This window comes from Pundamilia nyererei, unplaced genomic scaffold (assembly GCF_000239375.1).
Source record: "Pundamilia nyererei isolate P.nyererei 1_Seehausen unplaced genomic scaffold, PunNye1.0 scaffold00035, whole genome shotgun sequence".
Lineage (NCBI taxonomy): Eukaryota > Metazoa > Chordata > Actinopteri > Cichliformes > Cichlidae > Pundamilia > Pundamilia nyererei.
Window position 1 is genome coordinate 4,229,996 of NW_005187436.1, and position 24,644 is coordinate 4,254,639.

Below are 24,644 nucleotides of genomic sequence, written 5' to 3' on the forward strand. Positions count from 1 at the left end.
CATCTGCTGTTCATATCTTCGGTTTGCATCAGACAGCCAATTGAAAAAGCTTAAAGGGAGGTTGGCCTTAAAGGGGGAGGAGCTGAAACCGCTTCTTTTAGGCATTAGATAATATGAGGATCTGTGCTAAGTCTAATATAAGATAAATATGGATTGAATGGATTGGACAGTGAACTGATCAAAGATATTTTACAGAATAAAATTATGAAAGTAGAACAGGGGATAATGCATCCCTTTCTCAAATGGTGCTTGCAGATTACAACTTTTATAGAAAGCCTGTAACATGAACTGAAAACTGTCTACTACCAGTCCTTAAAGCAAAGCAAAAACCAAAGGATCCACCTTTAAAATTCCATCCAATCTAGGTCTTTACTTAAAAGCCCCAAACTAACAGCGAAAAACCTACTTATTAGTGTATGGACTGATATAGCTTACTTTTACACCAGTAGTGTTTTTCTGACACTGTTAAATGGGCTACTTTTTTGCACTGCCCAACATAGTTTTTCTATAGTATGATTTTCAGGCACTCAGTCCCATATAAATTGAGCTTGTACAATAATTATTATTAATAATAATATTGCCAGCTGTTTCAGCTTCTATGGGAGTTCTTTACATCTTCAGTAGAAACCAGCTAACTTGCCCTGGTGGAAAAAATAATCTACTTCCTTTCACTGAAAATTAGCAGCCTAAACAGTAAAAGTCAGGTTAGACCAATCATATCATAGACAGCAAGATAGATTTGAAGTGGGACATTGTCTTACCATCACCATGTCTCCAGTGAGAGAGTTGGCCAGGTCGGTTACAGAGGAGTGGCCATCAGCATCAGGAGGTTGGCCCTTGGGGCTGTTGGCTGGCTTGTTGCCTCTGCAAAGAAAAGCTCACGTTGAAAGCAAGAAAAGACAGCGAGGACATGTGAAGCTAATTCATCTACAGAAAGAGAGAATGTCTGAGCACCCAGGGAGTCCAACCTCCACCTGTTTAACGCTTGAAACCTGCCTATCTGGAACAACCGATGGTGGTCCAAGTTAACTTTGGATAGATGTCACTTCAAGATGCTTTTTCTGTAGCTTTCATGAGCAAAGCCAAGTAAAATGTGCCAAAGATTCCACAGATTAATGGCGGGCGCTAGAACTGAGGACAGTTGATGCGGCAAGTGGTGTTTGAGGAAAACTGGAGTCTGAGATGACTATATATAGAGAGCTCCACCCTGGCAAACATCCACATCTTTACAAGAAAGTTACCTCCACTAAAAAAAAACCCAAAACAAAGACATTTTCAGACAAAACATAAAACAGAATCACTAAATTTATTGACACAATCCGATTAATCATCCTGGTAGAAATTATGCTCAGTCTTTTGACAACTAACAAATGACAACTTTAACAGGACACACATGTATAATGACATATATAGCAACATGACGTTACTTTAAAAACAGTAGACAGACATATATAGCAACATGAAGATGACCAGATGTTTAACAGGACAGACATTACACGGCTTTGTAAAGTATTTTGCGTGTTTAAATTTCCCTCAGTTGCACCAACATCACAAGTTTTATAAAAACAAAGGTGAGTGCAGAAATCTGCCATGGAACAGCTGGTTCTTAGGTACAGATGTTAATAGATGTGAAGTTTAGTTCCTTCTCATGAGTATTGTTTAAAAAACAACATGTGGGATAAACATTCTGGGAGAAAAATCACTATGTTCATACATCGAGAAAACAAGAATCACAAAGTGGACAAAAAAAAGGAAATTAGCACAAGAAGACAAAAAAAATTAAAGAGAGTAAATATTTTAAGATTAAAGGAAGTGTGAACAGATATCACAAGAAAAGAGAGTCAGATGCAAAAGTCCTGCATAACATGACGCATTGGACAAACAGCACTGGATAAATGACTAGTCAAGGCACATGGAGAGGCTGAACACTGAAACACCAACAAACAAACAGTGAATCGAGAAGGAGAACAAGAACAGAAACACTGAGAAAGCAATGAGCAGACACAGAGAGGACACACACACTAACACTGGATGGAAATCATAAGGACTGCAGATAAGACAGAAGGTTCAAAAGGGAACGTGAGAAATAGAAAAAGCAAGCTGAAAATTATTTATCTGTATTAGAAGAGATAGCAAGTATTAATAGTATGAACAGTAAGAGAAAAAAATAACAAACACCAGCACATTAAAGAGAAATAGAGAGCTGCAAGAAAAGATAGGGAATGAAGGAAGGAAAGCCTGGAAACACAAGAGAGGCTTAGTTTGGTCAGTCTGATAAGTATCAAAGAATAAGAGACAAAAAAAGAAGGCTATGCACACGTAATATCTTTAACAGGAGACAAAGGGGCATACATGCTAAAAAAGAGGAGAGAGAACACAGAGAGTAAAAGAAAAAGACAATAAATACAATTGATCTTCAGGAAAAAGAGAGCAAGAAGCACTATTCTCTGCATGGAGAGCTCAAAATAATCGATAGAAGAACCAAAAAATATAGAGAGAGGGGAAATAAGGAGTCGATATACCACACGAAATGATAATACCACCAAAAACACAAAAAGGAACAAGTAGTAGGAAAAGCACATTTAGAGTGTTACAAAAGAGGGTGTTGATAGAAATTAAGTTGAGAACTACAAATGATAAAAGTTGATTTTAAGACGAACCTGAATTTTCAACCATTTAGCAACACTCTAAAAGTGTGGACCAGGGACACAGGGGCCAAAGCACAAACTGGCATTGGCTACATGTGCATATATGTTATATGCAAGTAGTTGTCACTCGGAGAGTGAAGGCAATGCCTTGAACAGGCAGTAGACAAGGAGCCCATAGAAAGTCTGTCTGTCCGGCCAGCATTCTCTGTCGAGCTTTTCACCAAGTTTGTTTCGAGGGATGTTTTTTGGTTTGTTTGTTTTTCTGGACCCACTAAGCTTCGAATTTGGATGACAATTGATGTTGAATGCAATAATGTGTACATTTTTGCAGAACACACGGACAAAACTAGAGGAAAATATACTGACAAATAGACAGACAGAAAAGGCGAGCAAACAAGACAAGCAAACAATCACTTCAACCAGCAAAGGAACCGGAGTGAGACGGGGGGGAAGGAGGGATGTTAACCATTTCAGGAAGGGAAGGGGATGCTTATGAATTGCTGTTAGTTGTATTAGTCGCCAAGGGAGGTATTTGCATTTCCATATTGCCTGATTATTATTGCTTTTATTGTTATTATTCTGCACTGGCTCTAAACTGCAGGCAATGAGTTTGAGAGAATCAAAAAGCTGCGCAAAACACTACACCTAAAACATGAGCATCTACTCAAGAAGTCTAAAGCAAAGGGAGACTCTTAGGGCTTGAAGTAAAGCAAGGCACCTCCCTCCTCCTCCACCTCCCAACTATCGATGGGGGAGTGAACGTCTTCAATTATTCATTCTCCTTCATGCTTCATTCAGGGGTTCAGTGCATTCTCAGGTAAGAGCTACTGCTGTCAGGGGAATGGCCGCTCTATAAGGCTTGCTCTACAGCACCTGAGGTGGTCCTCTGCTCCCTGCAACCAGGCTGCTTTAAAGAAACGTCTGGGCCTGCGGATCAGTTAGCGCTTCCAGATCGTACATTTCATTGTGTATTGAAAGTGATTGGTTTCAGTTTATTCAATTTCTAGCAAGGCAATATTAAATGTGGCAGATGGCATTACTACAACTGATACATTTTGGTGCCAATGCTTTTTCCCTCTGACCCCATGGGGGTTGATGTGGTTGACATGATTTAAGCCTGCAGTTGTCTACAGTATCCAGTGGGGGGCAGAGTAGACTCAGATCAGATTCTCCCACAGCTAAGACACAGAAAGTGGGCTGTTGGCATAGCAACGACTCTAGAAACACAGACCATACATATGAGGGTTTGGGATGTGTGTGACAAGAGGATGTTAGGAGTGGCCGCAAGGGAAGGGTGTGTTTAGAGGAGTGCAACAAACAGGCAAACACACTGAGAACAAAGAAGTTAAGGTATAGGATATATGACAGGTACAGGTGAGAGCCTCGCAGACACACACATTCACATACAGACGTATGGAGGCAGGCGGGGCCACTTTGGGTTTCACCGTCCTGTGATACTATCCTGTTTTGTTACCTGACCGAGGGCCAGCAGCTCGTAGAGAGGGGGAAGGGGGAGAAAGACACTCCACTTCTAGGCTGGAGAGAGACGCGAAAAAGAGAGCCCAGCCCAGCCCCTCTTTTTTTTTTTTAAAAACATTCAGACTCCCCACCCCTCTGCAAACATGTCACACTCAAGCAAACACGCTCGCCTGAAACCATGAAGTGATGTATTTCAATGTATATGCTCAATTTCATAGCCGCCATCTGTCATTCTTTACAGGTAGGGCATACTTTCCAGGCTCAGTCACAGTCAAAACCACAACAGTGCATTGCTTACATAACTCATTATCCACATGAAACACAGGTACATTCACACTAGACTCAGCCACTCATCCCCTATGTGAAAAAGAAAATGTTGTAAAAACTATATGCCGCATACTATCATTTACTCATGAAAGTGGCTGCTTTCTCATTTTTCCTGCACAGCATACTGTTTGTTTATAACTGTGTTGCATAAAAAAATGCAAAAGGGTGTGGAGGACCAGAACTGCCAAAATAAAAAATAACAAATAGTTTGATATTTAAAAAAAAAATCCAGTAAATGCACTAAAATATATAACATATAATTAGAATTCATATAAATATATTTATTTTCATTTTCATAAAATATTTTATTAACATTTCTGTTGGTGCTGGTCAACCACTAGGGACAGATTTGGCACACTTTGAGCCTCCATATTTGCATGCTGACGCATGGCATAGATAAAGAAATCAAGAAATGAAAATACTGAAATAAAAAAGTTTGAATTAATAATGAATAAAGTAATGAATTAAAAATAATAAATTAAATTAAATGAATAAGTAAAATGAAAGAGAAATAACTATTAATAGATGAATAAATATACAGAAGGAAATTTTAAAAAATAATATTTAATTTATTCTGCATTTTATAAATTAGTTTTTCTTTTAAGCAGCTTTGGTCTTCCATAAACTGGAACTCTTTCATCAGTAAATCATGGTATGAGACATTTATTTCTCATAAGACATAAAATACACGTGAAACTAAAACATTTAGTGTATGTTTGTTCTGTTGTTTCTATTCCATATGGGCCCTGCTTCTTCCCTCAAGCTACAACCAAAAAGTCTCATAAATATGGATGCTTTCACTGACGACTAATTACTTCCTGCATGTTGAAACTAGAAATTAGCCTAAAATAGCATCATTTACTGAAATCCCATTTCAGGAATGAGCAACAAGTGAGGTGCTAAATACTAAATACTGCCTTCTGCTTCTTTCACTGAATTCCAAATGGAAATAGAAAAAAAACCCCAAAGGCACTCAGTCACTGCCAAATGTTTATTTTTATTAAGTAAGTACTGTTTTATATATATTTTATTTTGACTTTTTAACATGCTACTTCCCCGAGCTTCAGTTTCTCTCTTTTTAATGTTCAATAAAGTGCTGAAGGTACTAAAAAACTGGCAAGCATGATTACTTTCAAATCGAAAGATGAGCCTAGTCTCTACCTAACCTACAACAGTCCACGGTTCCCTTTATGGCATCCCAAAACTCTCAGCAATTTTAGTATTCATGCCTCAGAGCTTAATTAAAACAACTAATCTATCAATCCAGGGAATATCAGCAACACAAAATAATAAAACCGCTTTAATGGTCCATTATAACTTCAAACACGAATCTACCAAATGTTTAAAATTTCGATTAGCTTCGCAGATTGGCTTCTGAGGTGGAGGCTGCCGCATATGTGCCACCTGTTCTGAGGCAGAACACAAGAGTCCCAGGTTAATGCTTCTAATAGCTCGTCTCCCCAAACGCCATCCATCTATCTGGATGAATGAGATGAGCATGTGTAGCAGCCTGTACCTGCTGGCGAGAGTGCTGCCTTCAGCCCTGCCTTCAGTACAATAAGTACTCCCTCCTGCTACTCTCATTGAAGGAAGATGGATTTTCACTTTGAATTTTCTCTCATCCTCCCTTGACCTGTGGATGGATGGATAGATGAAAGCACTCCTCCTCATCTCTTTGTGACCGAGTTTTTTTGTGTGTGTGGTTTTTTTGGGGGTTTCTTTGGGAGGGTTTTGCCTTAACGCGATCGACTCCCCCCCCCCAGCATGTAACTGAATGCATCTCTACATTCCCCCTGTAATGCATGAATGAGCACAGTGGCCGCAGGGAGCCAAAGCTTCGGGGACAGTCTTAGCCAGAGCCCCCGAAGACTGTGCTGATTAGTCGGGTCTGCAAAGCCCTTGTCACAGGAGGAGCACTGTGTCAGACTAGCAGAGCGCAGCATAATCAATTTACATGTTGATGTACAAACACACGTGCAAATTATATCATCTTGAATTATAGTAACATCTTCTTTTTTTTTCTAAGAAAACGAGGCCTGAAATAACGACCATTAAAATGATAAACTGTGACCTCGGGATGCCCTGTCGTTACATTAGCCTAAACACACACAATCCTCCACCACATAAAGATTTAACTCCTCCCACTCTGGCTAATGTGGTTAGAGGACAAACACACACTCACAGCGTCAAACAAACGCACACTTATATTGATTTGGGTAAATGGTCTTAACCGCCATCCACTGCGTTTGTCTTTTATGTCAATTTAAGCAACGTAATAAGCTCATAAATTATGAAGTTATATGTACATATATATATAGCCCACTTGGCAATTAACAGAGACTCAGAATCTCACTGAGTGCATCGTGTCTTTAAGGCAGAGAAATACACATCTATATCTATTAATATCAGAGAGATGTTTTCAGGGGAAAAAAGACAACTCCACTGGCTTACACAAAATGATGTAACATGCATGGATGAATAATTGAAGGACCACAGGCAAGTGGATTGAATGTTAATGTGGCACACGCGTAAAGCCCGCCCCCTTTATCCTGAGCCTCCATCCTCATTGGGCTGTGCAGTTGCTGCTCAGAGAGAGATCTAGATTCGAGACTCTCTGGGATTGTGCCTTCTCTTTATAGCAACACTGGAGGAGAACCTACAGTATATGTTCACTGAGTCGCAAATGAATTGTGAGTGCAGACCAATGAGGCATAAACAAGCCACTCTAACATCCTAATTAAGCCTTCTTAGAAGTCCAACCTATGGATGGCTGGACCGCAAACATCTCAGCATGTGCGACCTCCTCTCGCCCCAAAATTAAAGCAACACTCAATCTTAAAACCTGTAGTTGCTCTCTCTGATAGTCTATCGTGTAACCTTTACTTCCTCTTTCCCCGCCTTGTTCTGTAACCTTGGTTTGAAAGTCCACATGACTAACACCAGCTGAGGTGCAGTTCAGTCTGCTCCTGCCACACTTCATAAACAAATGGCCACGGAGAGCACTTTCATCCAGCCATCGCACACACAAGGTCAGTGAGGAAGCATTAAGAATCTCACACACTTCAACACCTTCTCATGGCCAGTGGGATGTTTGGATTGCCTTCGAGCAGCAATGGACCGTTAACATACTGCTGATGGCTTAAAGAAAAGCCTCAGTAATGTTTGTGTCTTAAGTACTTTAGATACATTTTACCATTAATAAGATTGCTTGGCTAATCGCATTGCAGGACCAGGAGCACTGCTGTTTAAAGTGGTGAACAAAGCACTTGGATCTTTTAATTAATTAAATATAGTATGGGAGCAATTTAAAAAACTTCACCATAAAAGGAAGTAGCACTTAAATCAAACTTTTGAAATACACCACAAATGTGTTAACCTTTCACATTATTATTTGATAGTGAAGCACAAACATTTTCATTCGGTTGTAGCTGGCTAATTTGAAATATTTTGTGTAAGGTTTCTAAACCTTAGTTTTAAAGACTGGGTCACTTAAAAGAAAAATAGTAAAATTAAAGGCTTGTGATTAAATACATCAATTATACCCATTTCCAACCCCCTATTTTTATTCATTTACGGCAGTGGGATAGCTTTATTCTACAGTTTATTGATTGATTCACATGATTCATAGCCTATTCACAGTGAGAAAAATGCACATTTGACTGCCTTTCACATCCCATTCAAGTCAATTTTCTTCTAATTGGATGTCCCTTGCAAACAGAAGGTTTGAACAGTGGGACGTGGGGCTTCCTTTAGTCACAGCCAGATCTGTGTGCCTCATATAAGTGTATTAGGGATATCTACTCTTACTGAGATAATACAAAACTAAGAACACCAAATTTAGAATCTGAAGCCTGAGCCTTTGGCTCAAAGTGACCACTTGTACAAACACCTTCCATTACTGGCATCCATTATTTTACAAAAAAGTTAAATTTCAAATGAATCTCTGCAATCCTGTGAAAAACTAAGTACACCATTCCTGCTTCCACAGGAATGAATAGGGTTCTGTAAATAGCAGACAGGTGCTGCTAATTAAAGCACTTGATTAATTGATCATCAGCAACTGTGAGGAGTACTATGAAAGCAGAAGTTTTAACTGTTGCCTGGTCTGGAGCATTCAGGTGTGTGTTAACACACAGTCTTCCAAGGAGTGAACGCCCCAGATAAAATTCAACCCAAAGGTCAGACTGTGCAGTTCTCAGAGAAAAACAAGAGACCTAAGATCTACATCTCAGACTCTGCAGGCCTCAGCTAGCATGTTAAATGTTCAATTTCATGACAAGACAAAACAAGTGTGGCTTGTTCGGAAGGGTTGCCAGAAGAAATCCTTTTTAGTCGTATTCTTAGCCATAACGGTGGAAATCAAGCACCTCATATCAGATGTGAAGCAAGGTGGTGGAGGGGTAATAATTTGGGGTTTTTGGTTTTTTTTTTGCAACCACAGGGCCTGGGCACCTTTCAGTCACTGAGTCCACCATGAGCTCCTCTGTACACCAAAGTATTCTAGAGTCACACGTGAGCACGTGAGGCCATCTGTCTGACAGCTAAAACTTAGCTAAACAATGATCCCAAGCATAGCAGTTAATCTACAACAGAATGAAAAGAAAAAGAATCAAGGTTCAATGAAAGACCTCAACCTGACTGAGAGGCTCAGATGGGACTTTAAGAGAACTGTGCATACATGAATGCCCAAAAACCTCAATGAAGGGATGTAACGTTGTACAGAGTGGGCCAAAGTTCTTCCACAATGCCATTAAAGACTGATAGTCATACAGAAAACCATTGCTTCAATATTGCTTTTTAAGTTGGCGCTACAAATTACTGAATCATTGGGTGTACTTAGTTTTCCAGAAGACTGCATAGAATCTTTTATTGTCATTCCAATACACGAGGCAGGCGAAAAGGGAACAAAACGTAATGAGGTCCCAGTTAAACAGCATTAGAACAAGCAAAACAACTAAATCAGTATTACAATTAAATAAATTAAACCTCTTAATAAAAAAGACATTGTTTGTTTGTTTGTTTAAATAAATTGAGCTAAATTTTATATCTAAAAATATTTATTCATTTTCCCCATTTTAATTTCAAACAGTTATTCAAATAAAACTTTATAGTTTTATAGAAAAACTTTATAGATGTATTGCAATTTTGATGGAAGTAGTAACAACTCACATGCGTCTGTGGCCAAGCAGGCCTTAAAAAAAAAGAAAACCTTTTATAGGGCCGTGTATCTACTGTACGTTAAAAGCAGCATAAAATAAGATTACTCAAACAAACAAGAGTCTACAAAATTAAAGCTCTAGCTGGTTCGATCCCAGGAGGAGACACAAATCCCTGTGGGGTTGTGTCAGGAAGGGCATCCGGCGTAAAAATCTGCCAAATCAGACATGCGGCGCTACCCGCTGTGGTGACCCCTTGAGAACAAGGGAGCAGTCGAAAGTAGCTCTCTACTCGGGTACATTTATTTACAGTAGTTGCTCTGAAAAACTGACTGGTTCATTAATGTAGGGCATGAAATATCAGTTGTGCAGACGGCAGCTCTTCTCTGTTCGTGGGGAGCACAAAGAATTCCCTTTGATGTTAACACTGACTCCGTTACCATTTGACGGATATATAAAATATTCACATTAACTTCAGAGGCTCGATGTTTGGCTGAAGCCATTTGCCAGTGACATGTTTTTCAGATCTTAGGTAAATAAATTTTAGGGGTAGCATGAGTAATGCAGGTGAAGATGAATGATGGGCACGAGCACATGTTTAAATGCACAGACTGTGATGAAACACCGAGTGTGAAGGGTAAGAGAGACGAATGAAAGCGTGCCTTTGTCTTTGGCTTGAGAACCCCTTTCAGAGTGAGCAATATGCCAGGAGTGTGATTGATTCAATCACGTTTACTGTGAAGTCAGCACTAACACCACCAGGAACTATACACTCCCAGCAAGCTTACAACTTGCACTTCTAATAGACTGTTGAGGTATGTTGGGGGGTTTTCAAGCTTCTAAATTTAGCAGCCAATTAGAGTGTGGCTAAATCACTCATTAAAATTTGCAATTTGCAATTTTACACGAAATAAACAAAACCATGAGAGTCTCAAGTGGAATTAGATGACATATCAGCAGAAGGCTCACTAAAAGGTCAACACTTTTAAAGCTTCAATTACAGTCAAATTGTTTATTTGCTTCCAGTTCTCCAGTGTTCACGGGCTTTAAGTTACTAGTCATTCTTATTTGAGTGAAAGAAATTAAATCCAGGAAACAGCACAATGCAGTCTGCTAATAAAGGCGGATCCTGTTGACCACACGCTGGCCCGAGCGACAAACGCGCTGTTTGGTCTCTTAGTGGATTTCACAACTCATTTAAAGAGGTGTGAACACAAAAAAGCTGAAAAGGCAAGACGCAATGCACACAACAAATTACAGAGGAAGTCATTCTCCTCTGCGGCTCGCTGCGTTTCAGGCTATAATTGTGAACAATGCGGAGACTTTTGATATTAGTAAAAAAGAAGCGACATTTCTTCTCAAAGGATACTTTGATGGTTGTTTGTAACTCTGTGGCTCAGGGCCAAAAAACAAAACCAGTAGACAAAGCAGCTGGTGGCTATAGTAGCTCTAAAAGCAAACTTATGATAAATAAAGGAACTTATTAGTTAAGGGAGGCCTATTTCTATGACCCTGAAGACACAAGAGGTCAGCAGCTGCATGGTGCATGGTGCACATTTGCATGTCTGCACTGCGGCTGTGCAGCCCAGATAAGAAAACAGTTACCATCTGTGTTGTAATGGAGCTCTAGTTTTAAATCACGTGTCAAATTGATGAAACACTTGTGAATGAGGAATAATTGGTGTGACGAGTACATCAGAATTTGTCCGCCGTCCTCTGCCGTTTTTTTTAAAGGTGTGTGTCACATTATGCATCTGCACACTGTCGCCCATTTGTCACAGATACAAAGTGAGGTTAAAAATGCCTAATTGGACTGCAGAGGAAATCGAGTGTGTCGCGTCTGCCTAAAGCTGGACCAAATCAAGGATTTCTCTGTGACACTGTTGTGAACAATCGAAAACGGCTGTCCAACGACTGAAAACGCTCTGCTTGTTTCACACTGTACTCATTTGTTAGCCTTAAATTGTTTCACAAAAGTAGGTCCAATTCCTAAACAGAATGCAAACCCAATTATTTCAAGAGACTGGGGGACGGTGAGCAAGGCTGGTGGATCCTTATAGATGAGTGGAAATATTTTGGCTTCTAGTGTCTAAGTTGGCTGGCAAAGAAAGCGGTTATTTTTAGCAGCATGTTTATGTAAGTGACTAACATGTTGTGGAATAATGAGGAGGCTCTCTGGGCCCTCGGTGGAGCTGCAGAGACGAGACTCTCAGAGCGGCAGAGGGTGATTGAAGGCAGCTAATGAGCAGGAGGGAAGAAAGAACACGGGGCAGAAATGACTTGGATAGTGAAGGCATAAAAATACAAAGGAAATAAGACAATTACCAATGGGAGGTCTCTGAAAGGCAGGAGTGAGAAGACAAGCAAACAGAGATGAAAATGGTGCTGAAAAATGTCATTGCAATGAGGCAGATAATTATCGTGGTCAGGGGAAAAAGGAAAGAAAAAGTACACTGGCATGAGAAAGCACTGTTTGATTTGACTGGCTGAAATTTTACCGCTAAAAGCCAAAGATTAAAAAAGAAAAAGAGTAGAGTACCAGTGAGCATTTCACTGCTGTGATTTATGAGCTCATTACTGCTTTCCAGCTAACACCCAAATTGTTTTATCTCCTCACTCATCAAAGCATTACGGCGAAATTTTCTACATTTGGTTGCGTAGTTAGCGCTCATTTTTATTTCTGTAGCAGTATGTTGAGCTCTGGTGCTATTTCAGGCGCAGGTCTATGACACAATAGACTTCAACGCAGTGACTCACCAAAAACACTGACAAACAAAACTACCCTCCTCTACCTAGATTCTGAAATCACCTCTCATTTTTCTTCAATAGCATATCCTTCACATCCTTTCATTTGCAGCCAATTTTCTCTCTCACAGACAAGCACACACACACAGAACAAGCGCTCTAGTACATTGTCTGGTACCTCTTCTCAGGGGGCGGTTCCTGATTGGCTGGTGGCGGTGGTGCTGCCTGCGCTGTTTCCTGCAGGTCAGGGATATTGGCAAAGTCATCTTGCTCTGCCACACCAATGGCCAAAGCCAGGACCACCAGCTTTCCTTCACTGGCTCCCCATAAAAAAATAAAATAAAATAAAATAGATAGAAACAGAGGTAGAGAGACAGAGAGGCAAGGAAAAAGAGAACAGATGCAAAAGGTTCGAGCATAAAGAAAGGCGAGGTGCAGGGAGAGAGAGGAAAAAGGAGAGGTCATTTTAGGTGACAGCGAGGGCTGAAAATTCAGAGGCAGAGAAAACAACAACAGATCATACGAGAGCAAACAGCAGAAGCGGCGACGGAGAAAATGGTCATAAAAGAGGAACTCTGCAACTCCACATAAAACCCCACAAAGTAAGCGCACAGTCCAGGGAAGGATATTAAGAGGACACCTTAAAGTGAAAGGCCAAACTGATAAAAATCGAATGATTTCAACGGGAGCGGGTACAGGCCGTCGGACAGCAAATACATCAGGAAACTCTGGGTAATGATTGTTAATGGATGTGATATTCAGGAGTTTGCACGTCAGCTTCCACGCATGTATAAGGTGTCTACAGGTGCGCGCACACACACGTCACGCAGGCAAAAAACACTACCCCCCCCAACACACACACTGTCATTTATCTAGTGATTTCACCTGCCTTCTGCTTTTCCTCCACATTCACCTTTCCCACTGAACATGCGAGGCGTCTTTCTCCAGAGTTAAGATTTAATTAAGCCTCATTAAGAAGATCTGGACTAATTGTTTCTATTTGAGCGATACAGTATCTTGAGGTGCACGGTGTGTGTCGTTTTCTGGGTCACGGCTCTCTCACTGCTGCACTCTTCTCATTTCATCATCTCTACTGTGCTACAGATTCTCACCAAATCCCCCCCACCCTTTTTCGCCCTTTTTTTTTACCCCACCCCCCCCACCCCCCTCACCCCCCTCACCCACCATACCCCCCCTCACCCCTATGCACTTAATTCTCTGACTCCTCATCACTGCCTCCTTCCTGTCATCCACACCCACGGTTCTATAGCTTAAGCCTCTCGCTGTGTTACAATATCTCGGCAAAGAAATATATGGGGCTGCCAAGCCGCAGAGAGATATCACCCTAAACTTCACAATTTCATCTTTCTCGCATACCGTCGAAGGCTTTTACTGCAGGACTGTAAAGTCTGTTTAATAATCTCCCTTTTATACACCAGTAGTTTAAAAACTTTTATGTCTAGTAACCCTTTTCAGATTAACATGAGTTCCTGACACCATCTGTCACACGTGTATTCATTTTTCCAGCAACTGTATTCATAGTCCTTTTCATTGCAGTGATTTCAATTCATATATTCATTACTGCTGGCTAAATGTATCAGTTCCTTTTTTTTTTTTTATTTCTATTTCTATAATAACTATTATTTTGTCTGCTTCAACCTCTCTGCCTTTTTTCTTGCTAGTTTTATATACACTCAGCTTAAACATTTTGCATTCTGGTGTTACAGCTCACTCAATATGAATATATTGAATATATTTGAATCAGTTATTCTAGATTATTCTATTCAGATCCACTGAGGTACCTCGTTATCTGGTGATACTCGCCTCTGATTGTTTTTGTAATTCACGATACACCGTGGTAGCTCAAAGTGTGCCCACATCAGCCAGTGCCTTTGCTATATCTGTCATACTAGCAGATCTAACTTAGAGAACATTATTTAAGTTGCTTTACCTTGCTTACGTTTGCTTATGGGGCGATCGTGGCTCAAGAGTTGGGAGTTCGCCTTGTAATCGGAAGGTTGCCGGTTCGAGCCCCAGCTCCAACAGTCTCGGTCGTTGTGTCCTTGGGCAAGACACTTCACCCGTTGCCTACTGGTGGTGGTCAGAGGGCCCGGTGGCGCCAGTGTCTGGCAGCCTCGCCTCTGTCAGTGCGCCCCAGGGTGGCTGTGGCTACATTGTAGCTTGCCATCACCAGTGTGTGAATGTGTGTGTGAATGGGTGGATGACAAAGCGCTTTGGGGTCCTTAGGGACTAGAAAAGCGCTATATAAATACAGGCCATTTACGTTTGCTGCAGAAGTCCAAGCCACTTTGCATCCTAAATCCTCCTTTTTATACTTTGCCTGACTTAATGTCATGCTTGCTCAGTTCTGTATGGGGGTCTTGCTGCTAGTCTCGTACAAGTGGAAGGGCGGGGGCATCCTAGATGGAATTTATCCTCCCAAATAAACACTGACTGACCACCTCATTAGGTACATCTGTTAAACGTCTCATAAACACAAATGTCTAATCAGCCAATCACGTGGCAGCAACCCCATCAGGCGTTTAGATATCATAGAGACCTCCTACTGAAAGCTCAAACCAAGCATCAGAATGGGGAAGAAGGTGACTTTTAATATTTCATAGTTGTTGGAGCCAGATGGGCTGGAAACTGCCAATCTACTGGGTTTTCCTACACAACCATCTCTAATGTTTATAGAGAATGATCTGAAAAACAGAAAAATCCAGTTAGTGTCTTAAAATGCCTTGTTGATGTCATGCGTAAAGGAGAATGGCCAGGCTGCTTTGAGCTGATTGGAAATCAAGCACAACTCAAATAACCAATTGTTTTATCTAAGGCGTGCAGAGGGCCCATAAAGCAGATGACCTCACAGCAGCAGAAGACCTCACCAGGCGCCACTCCTGTCAGCTAAAAACAGGAAACTCAGGCTGCAATATTCAGCTGGTAGGATCAGAATTTAAACAACATTCAGCATGGATCCATTCTGCCTTGTATCACTAACTCAGGCTGCTGGTGGTGTAAAAGTGTGGGGCATATTTTCTTGGCACACTTTGGGCCCCTTAGTACCAACTGAGTATTGTTTAACCACCCCAGGCTGCCTGAGTAGTGTTGCTGATCATCTCCATCCCATTATTCTGAGGCTGTTTCCAGCAAGTTGTGGCAAAACTCAGAACATCTCAAACTGGTTTTTTGAACATGACAATGAGTTCACTGTACTCCACAGTCACCAGATCTCAATCCGGTAGAGTATGTTTGGCATGCAGTGAAACTAGAGATTCACATCATGGATGAGCAGCCGACAAATCTGCATTCACCAAAATCTCTGAGGAATGTTTCTAGCATCTTGTTGAAACTATTCCAAGTGGAATTAAGACAGCTCTGGAGTCAAAACGAGGTCCAACCCAGTACTACCAACGTATACCTAATAAGGTGGCTCTGGATGTATTTTAAAAGTTATTTTATAATCACATTAAAAAAATGTTATTTCAATAATGACCAATCCAATCCAAGGTGTCTCTAATAAAGTGGCTAGCAAGTGTACAGTCTTCTTTTGTCTATAGTGGTTCTGATATAAATATTGCAGTCCAGGCATACAAAGCTAAGAGTCCCTGTCATAATATTTCAAACTATCAGCAGAATTAACCTGTACTCCTCATTGAGAACCACTGAATAATATAACATGGTCTATGCAGTAATACTGTAGATACTGTAGGTATGATGTTTATTGGATCTCTCTACTCTCATCACTTTTAAGTACTGTATGGGCAATATTGTTAAAGCACTTTGCTTGAGCCATTGAGCACTGGGAAGGAGAGAGACCATTTAGAAAAGACATTACAGACACTGGGATAAACGATCGATTTAAAGCCACAAAAAAGCCATGTGGTCAAACGGCTCCAAAAGTCAACTATCTGTGTCAATGACATCAACGCATTCCTTCAGCAATGATTCATCAGGACAAGGATTCTGGCCAAGATTGAAATTAACCGGTTTGAACAATGGGTCACGTCTATTACCAGGCCGCTCTGTCATCAACCATAGGAGGTGTTCCTGTTGCAGCAAAGTAGATACAACGACAATGACCTCAATCTCACATTAGCAACGATGAGTCCTATAGCTGACTATTACGAGCAATATTCTCAGTGACCTTGGTGCCTGCATGTGCTACGTTGCTGGTGCTCCGTTAGCTAGTGTTATACTGAAACACCAGAGAGGCTTTATAACATTTTTTTTTTTTTAAAGAAGAAAGAAACAGATGATGAAAGGCTAGTGTAAAACTGATTCAGTCGACATTAAACACATGTTACTTTGGCAGTGTCCTTGCTCATCCCTTCATCCCTCACCCCCACCCCCCCACCCCCAAGTACCAATATGTTGTAGAGGAAATGGGCCCGGTGACATAAGATCAATGCTTCAGGGTTAACACAAATCTACACACAGCTCCTTAACCCCTGTTCTTATAGTGTTGCAGTGACATGTGGGCTGTGTGATGTACACACGGTCCCGCACACGTGAGCAGGCTGGCAGCACAACCAGCAGTTATACAGAGATGATGAAAGAAAAAGAAGGTGCCATTTTAGCTGCAAACACTCATGAAACATGGATTAGGCCCACTGGTGTGTCTCCAAAACCAGATATTTAACAGCTATCCAAAGGGTGGCTCAGAAATAGCATGATCTAATTGGGTGAGAAGGAGTGAATGTAAAATATATTGTGACTTTTTTAATGAGACCAAATTCTGAATGTTCTGAACCAGCACCAGCAGCGCTGTCCTGTAACCACAATTGCAGCAGACAGGCTGAATGCCATCCAAACAGATGTTACTGTTTAGCAGAGCATGCAGCGTAAACATTTAACAATTTTGCCACAGAATGGGAGCGAAATGGCCTCCAATATGTCATACCTCCTTGCTATTTTTTCTTGCACATGGCATTCAGTCTAAATTTAGAATAATAGTTTTCTAACAAACTGCACAATATAAAGCTTTTAATTTGTTACAACCGAGGGGTGAAATGTTGTGCCTACATGATCAGAAGACTCATTATTCTAGGATTTTCAGGAGCCATATCGAGTTACTATATGTACCCAATAAATAATATGTACTATGTATTTTTAGTATAAGTGAGTGGATGACTTAGTAAAGACATACCGTGTCCTGCAGAGCCACATAGTATACATAACAGCAAAAAAGAGAAAAGGTGCTATTTACATTCATAACTGTACCCCTTATTAGCATGATCAAGAGAGTTTTCATCCAAGCCAATTTCTTGTCTCCTCATCTGCATTAAGCTTCATTAGCATGATCAGCTCTAACATTGTCTGAATTGCCTTTGTAAATGTACATATAGAAAGAGAGACTATCTCCTTGTCAGCAGTCAGATTTACCACAAGTAGCAGTGAAAGCAATGATTAAACTCGACTCTGAAACTCACAGTTTCACACACACTTATACATACGCTTATATAGACGCGCACTGTACAAATTTTGACAGACAGAAGTAATATCCTTCCCTGGATATCAGATGCAGACTGAAAGAAAAACCCTGAAGGGAAAAGGCAGAGAACAATATTTCATAAAGGTAAAAGCAGATTAAGTTATTACTTATTTACTGATGTATTAGAAGCAATTTTATTCAAAGTCAAGCATTAAAGAACACAAATGCACACAATAACTCTGAAAGACCTAGCGTATACTGTAATACACTTAGACAGAGGCCTGAGCAGAGTGACGCTAGTTTAAAGCATGAATGAAGAGTTATAGAGACTCACAGGAAGGACTTGACATCCAGCCCACGATTCCGGATCTGGTCCATCATGTAATCCCAGCTGCCCGGGTTGGCACGCGAGCGCCCTCCTGCTCCACCTCCCCTATAGCGAGACGCACCTGCCGCTGCTGCACCGCCCCGTGCACCCCGGGGACCACCTCGTGTACCTGCATCCCCACCCTCACCACTGTTGCCACCTCCCTCTCCTCTCCCAGCACCCCCGCCTCCCCCAGGCTGTCCAGGTGCAGTGTGTAATTGTCCCAAGCTCTGGGATGTGGTGGGGGGATGGCAGAGACCAGGGCCTGACGGGTGGATGAGAGGCTGCTGAAGGCTCTGCTGGCGCAGCAGCGTCCGAGGCCGGGCCGGCCCGGAGGGTAAGTGCTCCAAAGTGGAAGCATAGGATAAGACTGGATCCCCAAAGCTGGGAGGGCAGAGGAGCAGGGAGGAAAGAGAGCGTGAAGAAGGCCACGGCCGGCACAGAATAGGATGATGACGAGGGGCAGAGGAGTCAGAGGTAGAAGAGGAATGAGAAGATTTAGAAGAGGAGCCGTGGCAGGAGGTGAGTTGGTCAGGAGTGGTGATGTCAGGTGATGAGATGAAGAAGAAAAGCAAAGAATCATCAGGGATGAGACAAGGTGGCACAGGGCAGTAGGGAGGCACAGCAGGAGAAGTCAGGTTGACATCAGGGTAAATACAGGAAAGTTCATCCAAACAGGAAGTTGATGATGGACGGATGGAGGACGAGGAAGGCGGAAGAGTGGTATTAGAGGACAAAGAGGAAGAGGGAGGAGTGTTGGGAGGTGGAGACAGGAGGAGGAGGAGAGAGAAAGAGAGCAACGTGAGGCAGCAGCAGTAACAGCAGTAGCAGAAATAGCAGTAGAAGGTGCAGCCTGAGTGATCGCTGTGTGCTGTGTACTGCTCATGGGGCTGCGCCGGGCAGCAGTGTGTAGACTGTGAGGTAGTCTTGTGCGTCTGAGTCAGACGTGTGTGCACCCTGTACGTCCGCGAGGTTTGAGCGTGCTGTTTGCATGAGGGTGTGTTTCGTGGTGCCAGCGGTCGGATGTGCACTGTCCGCACGGGCGTGGAACGGCTCTGTGCCACGTGACCGCGTCGAGACGGATGGGTCGTGGCTTTGCAGCTTCCTGGCCTCGTCAGCGAGGGTTTTTTGGTCTGATGAGAGATCACCATTTCCTCTACTCGTCAGTCAACTTTTTCCCATCCCTGACAGACTCTCCTCCTTTCTCTCTAAGTCTTTTTCGTCTTTTAAATATGCGGCGCACCTCTAGAGACATCCGAACAGCCAACCAAGTTCTACAGCACGACTCCCTCCCTCTGCCAGCCTCTCATTTTTCACTCCTCCCCTTAATAAATGCTGTTTTATTGGCTCGCTGCCTTTCCTAAAATGTCACAAACAACATAAAGATGTGTCACACATATTATATGATCGTATTTGCATGAGTATGTTATAAATACTTCGTTGCTACTGTATATTTTGTCGGTTCTATTGTCACAAACATGTCATCATCTTTTTTTTCTAGTTTCTTCTACTCCCTAAATATATCCTCCTCTTTCTCAGATCGCTGTGTAACCCAGACTACCAGAATTAGGTCATGAGAGAGCTATTCACATCAGTTAGGGGCAGTTTACTCCGCATTGCATTACTTCACCTAACACAGTTTTGCATAAAGCTTTTAGCACGACACACATCACATTTAACAGTCACGAATAAAAGGATAAAAAGGTCAGTGAAAGGTGTTGCAAGAGTTCAATGTTTTGAGGGCGGAACAAGGGAAAAAATAAAAGAGAGAATATGTAGAGTGGCTTTAGCTGGTAAGAGGAAAAAGGGAGAGGGAGATGGCAACGAAAAGAGAAGAGGGTGACGATGGAGGAGAAAATGGGGTGCGAGACACAAACACAAGAGACATAGACACTTACAGCGGCCTGAAAATAGAATCCAATTATAGACAGGGGCAAAATGAAAGATGAGAAGAGGAGAGAAGGAGGGAACGAGGAGTGAGGAAGTGATGAGCGTAAATGTGTTGTGGAGGAAGAAGTCCCACACATGGAGTGCCAAAGGGAGGTGCAAAAATCACAAAGTACCGAAAGTTAGCTGCGTCTTTTGCAGCACACTGAATATAGACCACCAGTGATGTCATGCGTCATGGCTGGTGGGTACAGACAGTCAGTGACCAACACACAGTTCGTCTTTCAGCCTAAATTTTAATTAAAGGGAGGTGAGGGTGGGGGGGCTGCCAGCGTGTGGTGCATTATTTCAGTTAGTGTGCGAAAATGAGACTATTTCTGTGCACAAAGCTGTACTGTGCAGCCGTTCTGCATGTGTCAGCTGGAGGCCTGAGTCAGTGTGATACAGCTCGAGGAACTATTGTTATCTTCTCATGATGAGGTTTACATTCCCTAGCACTCACACCTTGCGCTGTGCCCACACGCTTACATCACGCTGTCATCGAAGCTGCACCTTCCTCCCCTGCTGAACTTGACCTCGCTCTCCCTGTTTCTATTTTGAATGGATTCATTCAAGGCGCGAACTTGTAAGAATAAATGTCGTGCCGTGGAAAGGTGTTTATTCTGCTGCACGGCGACTGAAATGTTTGCTTTTTCGGCTCGGGTTCCGAACTCACTTGCTGGGTTTCAGTCCTCCAGACTGCATGTGGCCCTGGACGGTCTGCCACCTCCCGGCCTTCACTCCCTCTGTCACCATGCTCTTCACGCTGTCACTGCGATAAGGACCCCCCCCAGTATCCCCATGGCCAGTTGCCGCCCCCTTCTGACCCCCTGACACTGCCCCACTAAGAGAAAGAGACAGGGTGCAAAGGGATCCCATGGCAGACAGAGGGTATAGAGGGAGGAGAATAACGACAGGCAGAGGAGAAAAAGACCAAAGAGTGTGAGAGAGAGACACAGACACACAAACACACATACACAGACACACAAACACACACACACACACACACACGCACACAGGGAAATAGATTGAGCAACCACAGGGCTGAGGTGGTGAGACAGATCAGTAGACTGTGTGAAGGGGCAGCCCTATTTTCCAGGCCAAGTGAGAGGCAGGTGGATAAAAAAGGTTTGGAACCTATTGAGGAGAAAAGCAGGGAATGGGGCAAGGAGAACAGAATGAAGGAGGAGGAGGAGGAGGACAAGGGGGAGGAGGAGAGGAATTTACTGGGAGCCTGTGGAGGATGGAAAACCAGCAAAAAGTCCCAGCTTTGGGCCTGGAGGACCAAAACTCTAACTGGCAGCAACAGTGTGCAGACACTAGTCATTGAGTTGAGATGTGCTACTTTTTATGGCATTATATTCACTACAGCAGCTTAGAGGATGAGTTCTGTTTGTGTGTTTCATCCGAAGCTGTTAAGTGCATCTGGTCCTGATCTCAATGTCTCATATTTCATTTAGAGTATGTAACATTACTCAGAAATTAGTGAAATTCTTGAAACTCCACAGTCGAAATTACCGGGAGGGCAATCAGATGACAATGGCTACAGATACAGTGATTAATCAGTGTGTTCATATTAAGGCATGTCATGCCTACAGTGAAAGCATTGACGATCAAAAATAAAGAACATTAGTGCCCTCTGGTGACATGACTACATTTCATTAATATGCAAGGTCCTCCTGCTCTTAAAGACAAAATATATGAGGTAATGAAAACACAGTGAGTCCACGTGGGTACAGGAGGTGCGAAACTTGCACCGTGCCCGTTTAAAGGTCACCTTTCACATGAAACTCTGACCAATTGACCTGACAGCGCTGGTGGATAAGTCATCAATCACAACAACAACATAGATGACACTGCTGGAGCAACGGTCAACACAGGAGACATGAGCCTCATTTATCGAACTGAGCACAAGGGGGACGCCTTTACTTTTCATTAACAGGAGGAAAACATCAATAAGTGGCGCTACGAATCAGAGTATTCACAGATGTATAAAGCTTTTAGACATCAATCCTGTTTCTGACTGAACTACAGTGAAAGCTTAAGAGATTTAAAAAAGAAGTAAAGCCGCATATTATTTGGCCGTTTTTTAAAGCCACCAGATAGATAAAATATTGAGTCTAATTAAAGTCACTCCCTAAGCTTGACTTCATAAATTTGAAAGATATCAACAGACTACAGCCACTTTTCTAAGATATTATGGTGGCTGCTGACTGCTCCTGACAAAAAATTTATAGTTTTATTTTTTTAAACGATAGAATTGAACTTCAAATCTAATAAATCCTTAAACACTGAGAGCGATCCTGCTGGATAGGAAACCTGTTTGATAAATGAAGCTCAGCGTCATTACAGAGACTGAAAGCTGCTGATCTCAAGAGAGTTTCAAACAGGAAATGATTTCCCAGCTGTCTGTTGGCTTTAGAGGCATATTATTGGTTGATGTCACAAGGTCAACCCATCTCTCCTTGGGAGAAATAAGTTCATAATTTATTCAGCTTCTAATTGAGTGTTTGCTTTTGATTTTAAACTGGCTCACACGTTATTGAAAACAGCCTATTTAACCATTACTGAAGTCAAAAGTTCATCTGTTTATGTTCCGTGAAAGCAAGTCCAGCTGAAAAGACGTCTATAAGGGCAATCAAGAAAAACCTTTAAAAGATAGTTTGGGTTGAATTGAATTTGCGCTATACACTGTAAGTAAAATTGAAATGAACTGAAGGTGAACTTCTAAAGAAACGAAGATGAGGGTCTATCGTGTGGCAATTTGAGATCAGCAGCCATCATCTTAAGGCATTTTTCAGACGCAAATGCATATAGCCACTGTGTTCATAAACACATTGCTGCCTCCTTTCTCCAGGCATTTTTTTAACACGCACTCCTCAATGGCTAGGTCTGGTAAAGATGACCAGTTATTAAACACTTTAAAAGACATATGCCTGGTAGCAGGGTGTCTAAACTGTGAGCTCTCTCAGTGCCCACAGGGGCATGGCCTTGCCAATGCTTTATTGGAATCAAGTGCCTAGTGGATGGAAAATAAATAAATAAAAAAGAGCTTTCATTGCAGTAAGGAAAAGCAGTGTTACCATGAATTCCAAAAAGATAAACAACAGATGCAGTTCAAGTATTTCAGTGTTAGTAGCAGCACATGTTGGATTTTATACAGATGGGATTCAGAAAGAAGCCACAGATGGATGTAAACGGCAGGCGAACACTGGCACAAAACTGCAACCTGGTGTAACGGTCAACCCTCCACCGCCACGGCAACAACAACAGCAACCAGCAATTTTTAGCGAACACAAGGAAAAGGAGACGGAGATTACAGAGAAGGTGATTAAAGTATACACATCTCTTTTCTTTTTTTTTTCTTTTTTTTTTTGCTAAGGGGAACTACGAGGGTTGTCCGTCTCCATGGTTACACTCCATGGGAGAGAGGTTAGAGGTCAGGAGTTAGTGTTTAGCGGCAGGGCTGTAGGGAGTAGGGGGGCATCTGAACATGCGCCTCTGTGTTCATTTAAAGGTGACAAGATGTGAGGAGAAGCAGCAGAAATTAGCCTGCAGGGTTTACGCCGCTGTGCTGCAGTCGGAGTCGAACAGCCATTGCGGGATGCTGAAATGTGCATGTATGGCATTTCCCTCACTCACATTTCCCAGGCAGATTATGAGTAATCATTACTAACCCTTTGTGCCCTCGGGTGTGCTAGCATTGGATGGATTACTATAGATGGTGGAAATTAGATTAAACAAGAACAACAACAAAAAAAACAGGTCTTAAAATGTGCAGCCTGTATTTTATGCAACACTGTGACATTTATGGATTATGGCTTTTTTTTAAAAAGGCCTTTGGCTAAACAGCCCCAGTTATTCATAAGAAAATGTGGGCCTAAGGAACAGAGACATAATGGAGATTACAAAAGTAGATGAATTTAATAAGCTGTCATGTGTGATAACAGCCACATCGAGCAGTTCAATTTGATGATTGACTAGCAGTGGCGACTAGACAACTAGGAAACAGGGACGGTGGAAGGGTAAGGAAAGGAAAGGAAAGGAATGGAAAGGAAAGGAAACTGGAGTGGCACTGCCCCTGCCTCATTACAGCCCTGCTCAGGGGAAAGTCTCTTACCAGCTTTGGACCAAGACTCACTTGAGCGTGAGGCGCGGATCTCCATATGGGGCATAGGGAGAAATGTTTAGTACGAACTCCTTGGGCGGATAGGAGCTCCACCTCTGCTGCACTGTGCTGCTGTCATTGTTATTCCAAAAGTCTCTGTCTAGATCACTGTGGCCAGAGAGAGAGACAGGTCAGAGCAACACAACTATGGACAGCCTCGGCACCAACCAACCATTCCCAACAGCCGCTCCTCGTTTTGGAGACGATGCAAGGTCGGTTTGAAGAAGAGGGTTGTTCTTAGAGCTGCGTCAAATGGGAGTTTGAAACAAAACAAGTCCAGATTCATTTCTATCTTTCTATATGAAGTAAACAAGCCACCATAGTGGTGTGACTGAAAAGTAAATAAATAAATTGAAAACAAACAGCAGCCTGGAGGAAAAAGGCATTCACTGAA

General features: G+C 42.2%; 1 protein-coding gene across 5 annotated transcripts in view; it reads right to left on the bottom strand.

Annotated features, from left to right (window-relative positions):
• Positions 1-24,644, bottom strand: part of syt7a (synaptotagmin VIIa) — an 86,121-nt gene that overhangs the window by 11,796 nt on the left and 49,681 nt on the right. For 2 of the 5 annotated variants that reach the window (XR_311662.1, XM_005730106.1), the window contains exons 1-3: positions 18,124-20,740; positions 12,534-12,671; positions 762-864 (exon numbers count right to left, since the gene is read on the bottom strand). Coding sequence is in view for 4 of the 5 variants with exons in the window: in XM_005730106.1 (XP_005730163.1) it covers positions 762-864; positions 12,534-12,671; positions 18,124-19,307 (1,425 nt within the window). In the remaining variant the exon portion in view is untranslated. The other 3 variants (XM_005730108.1, XM_005730109.1, XM_005730107.1) reach the window with 3 other exon arrangements.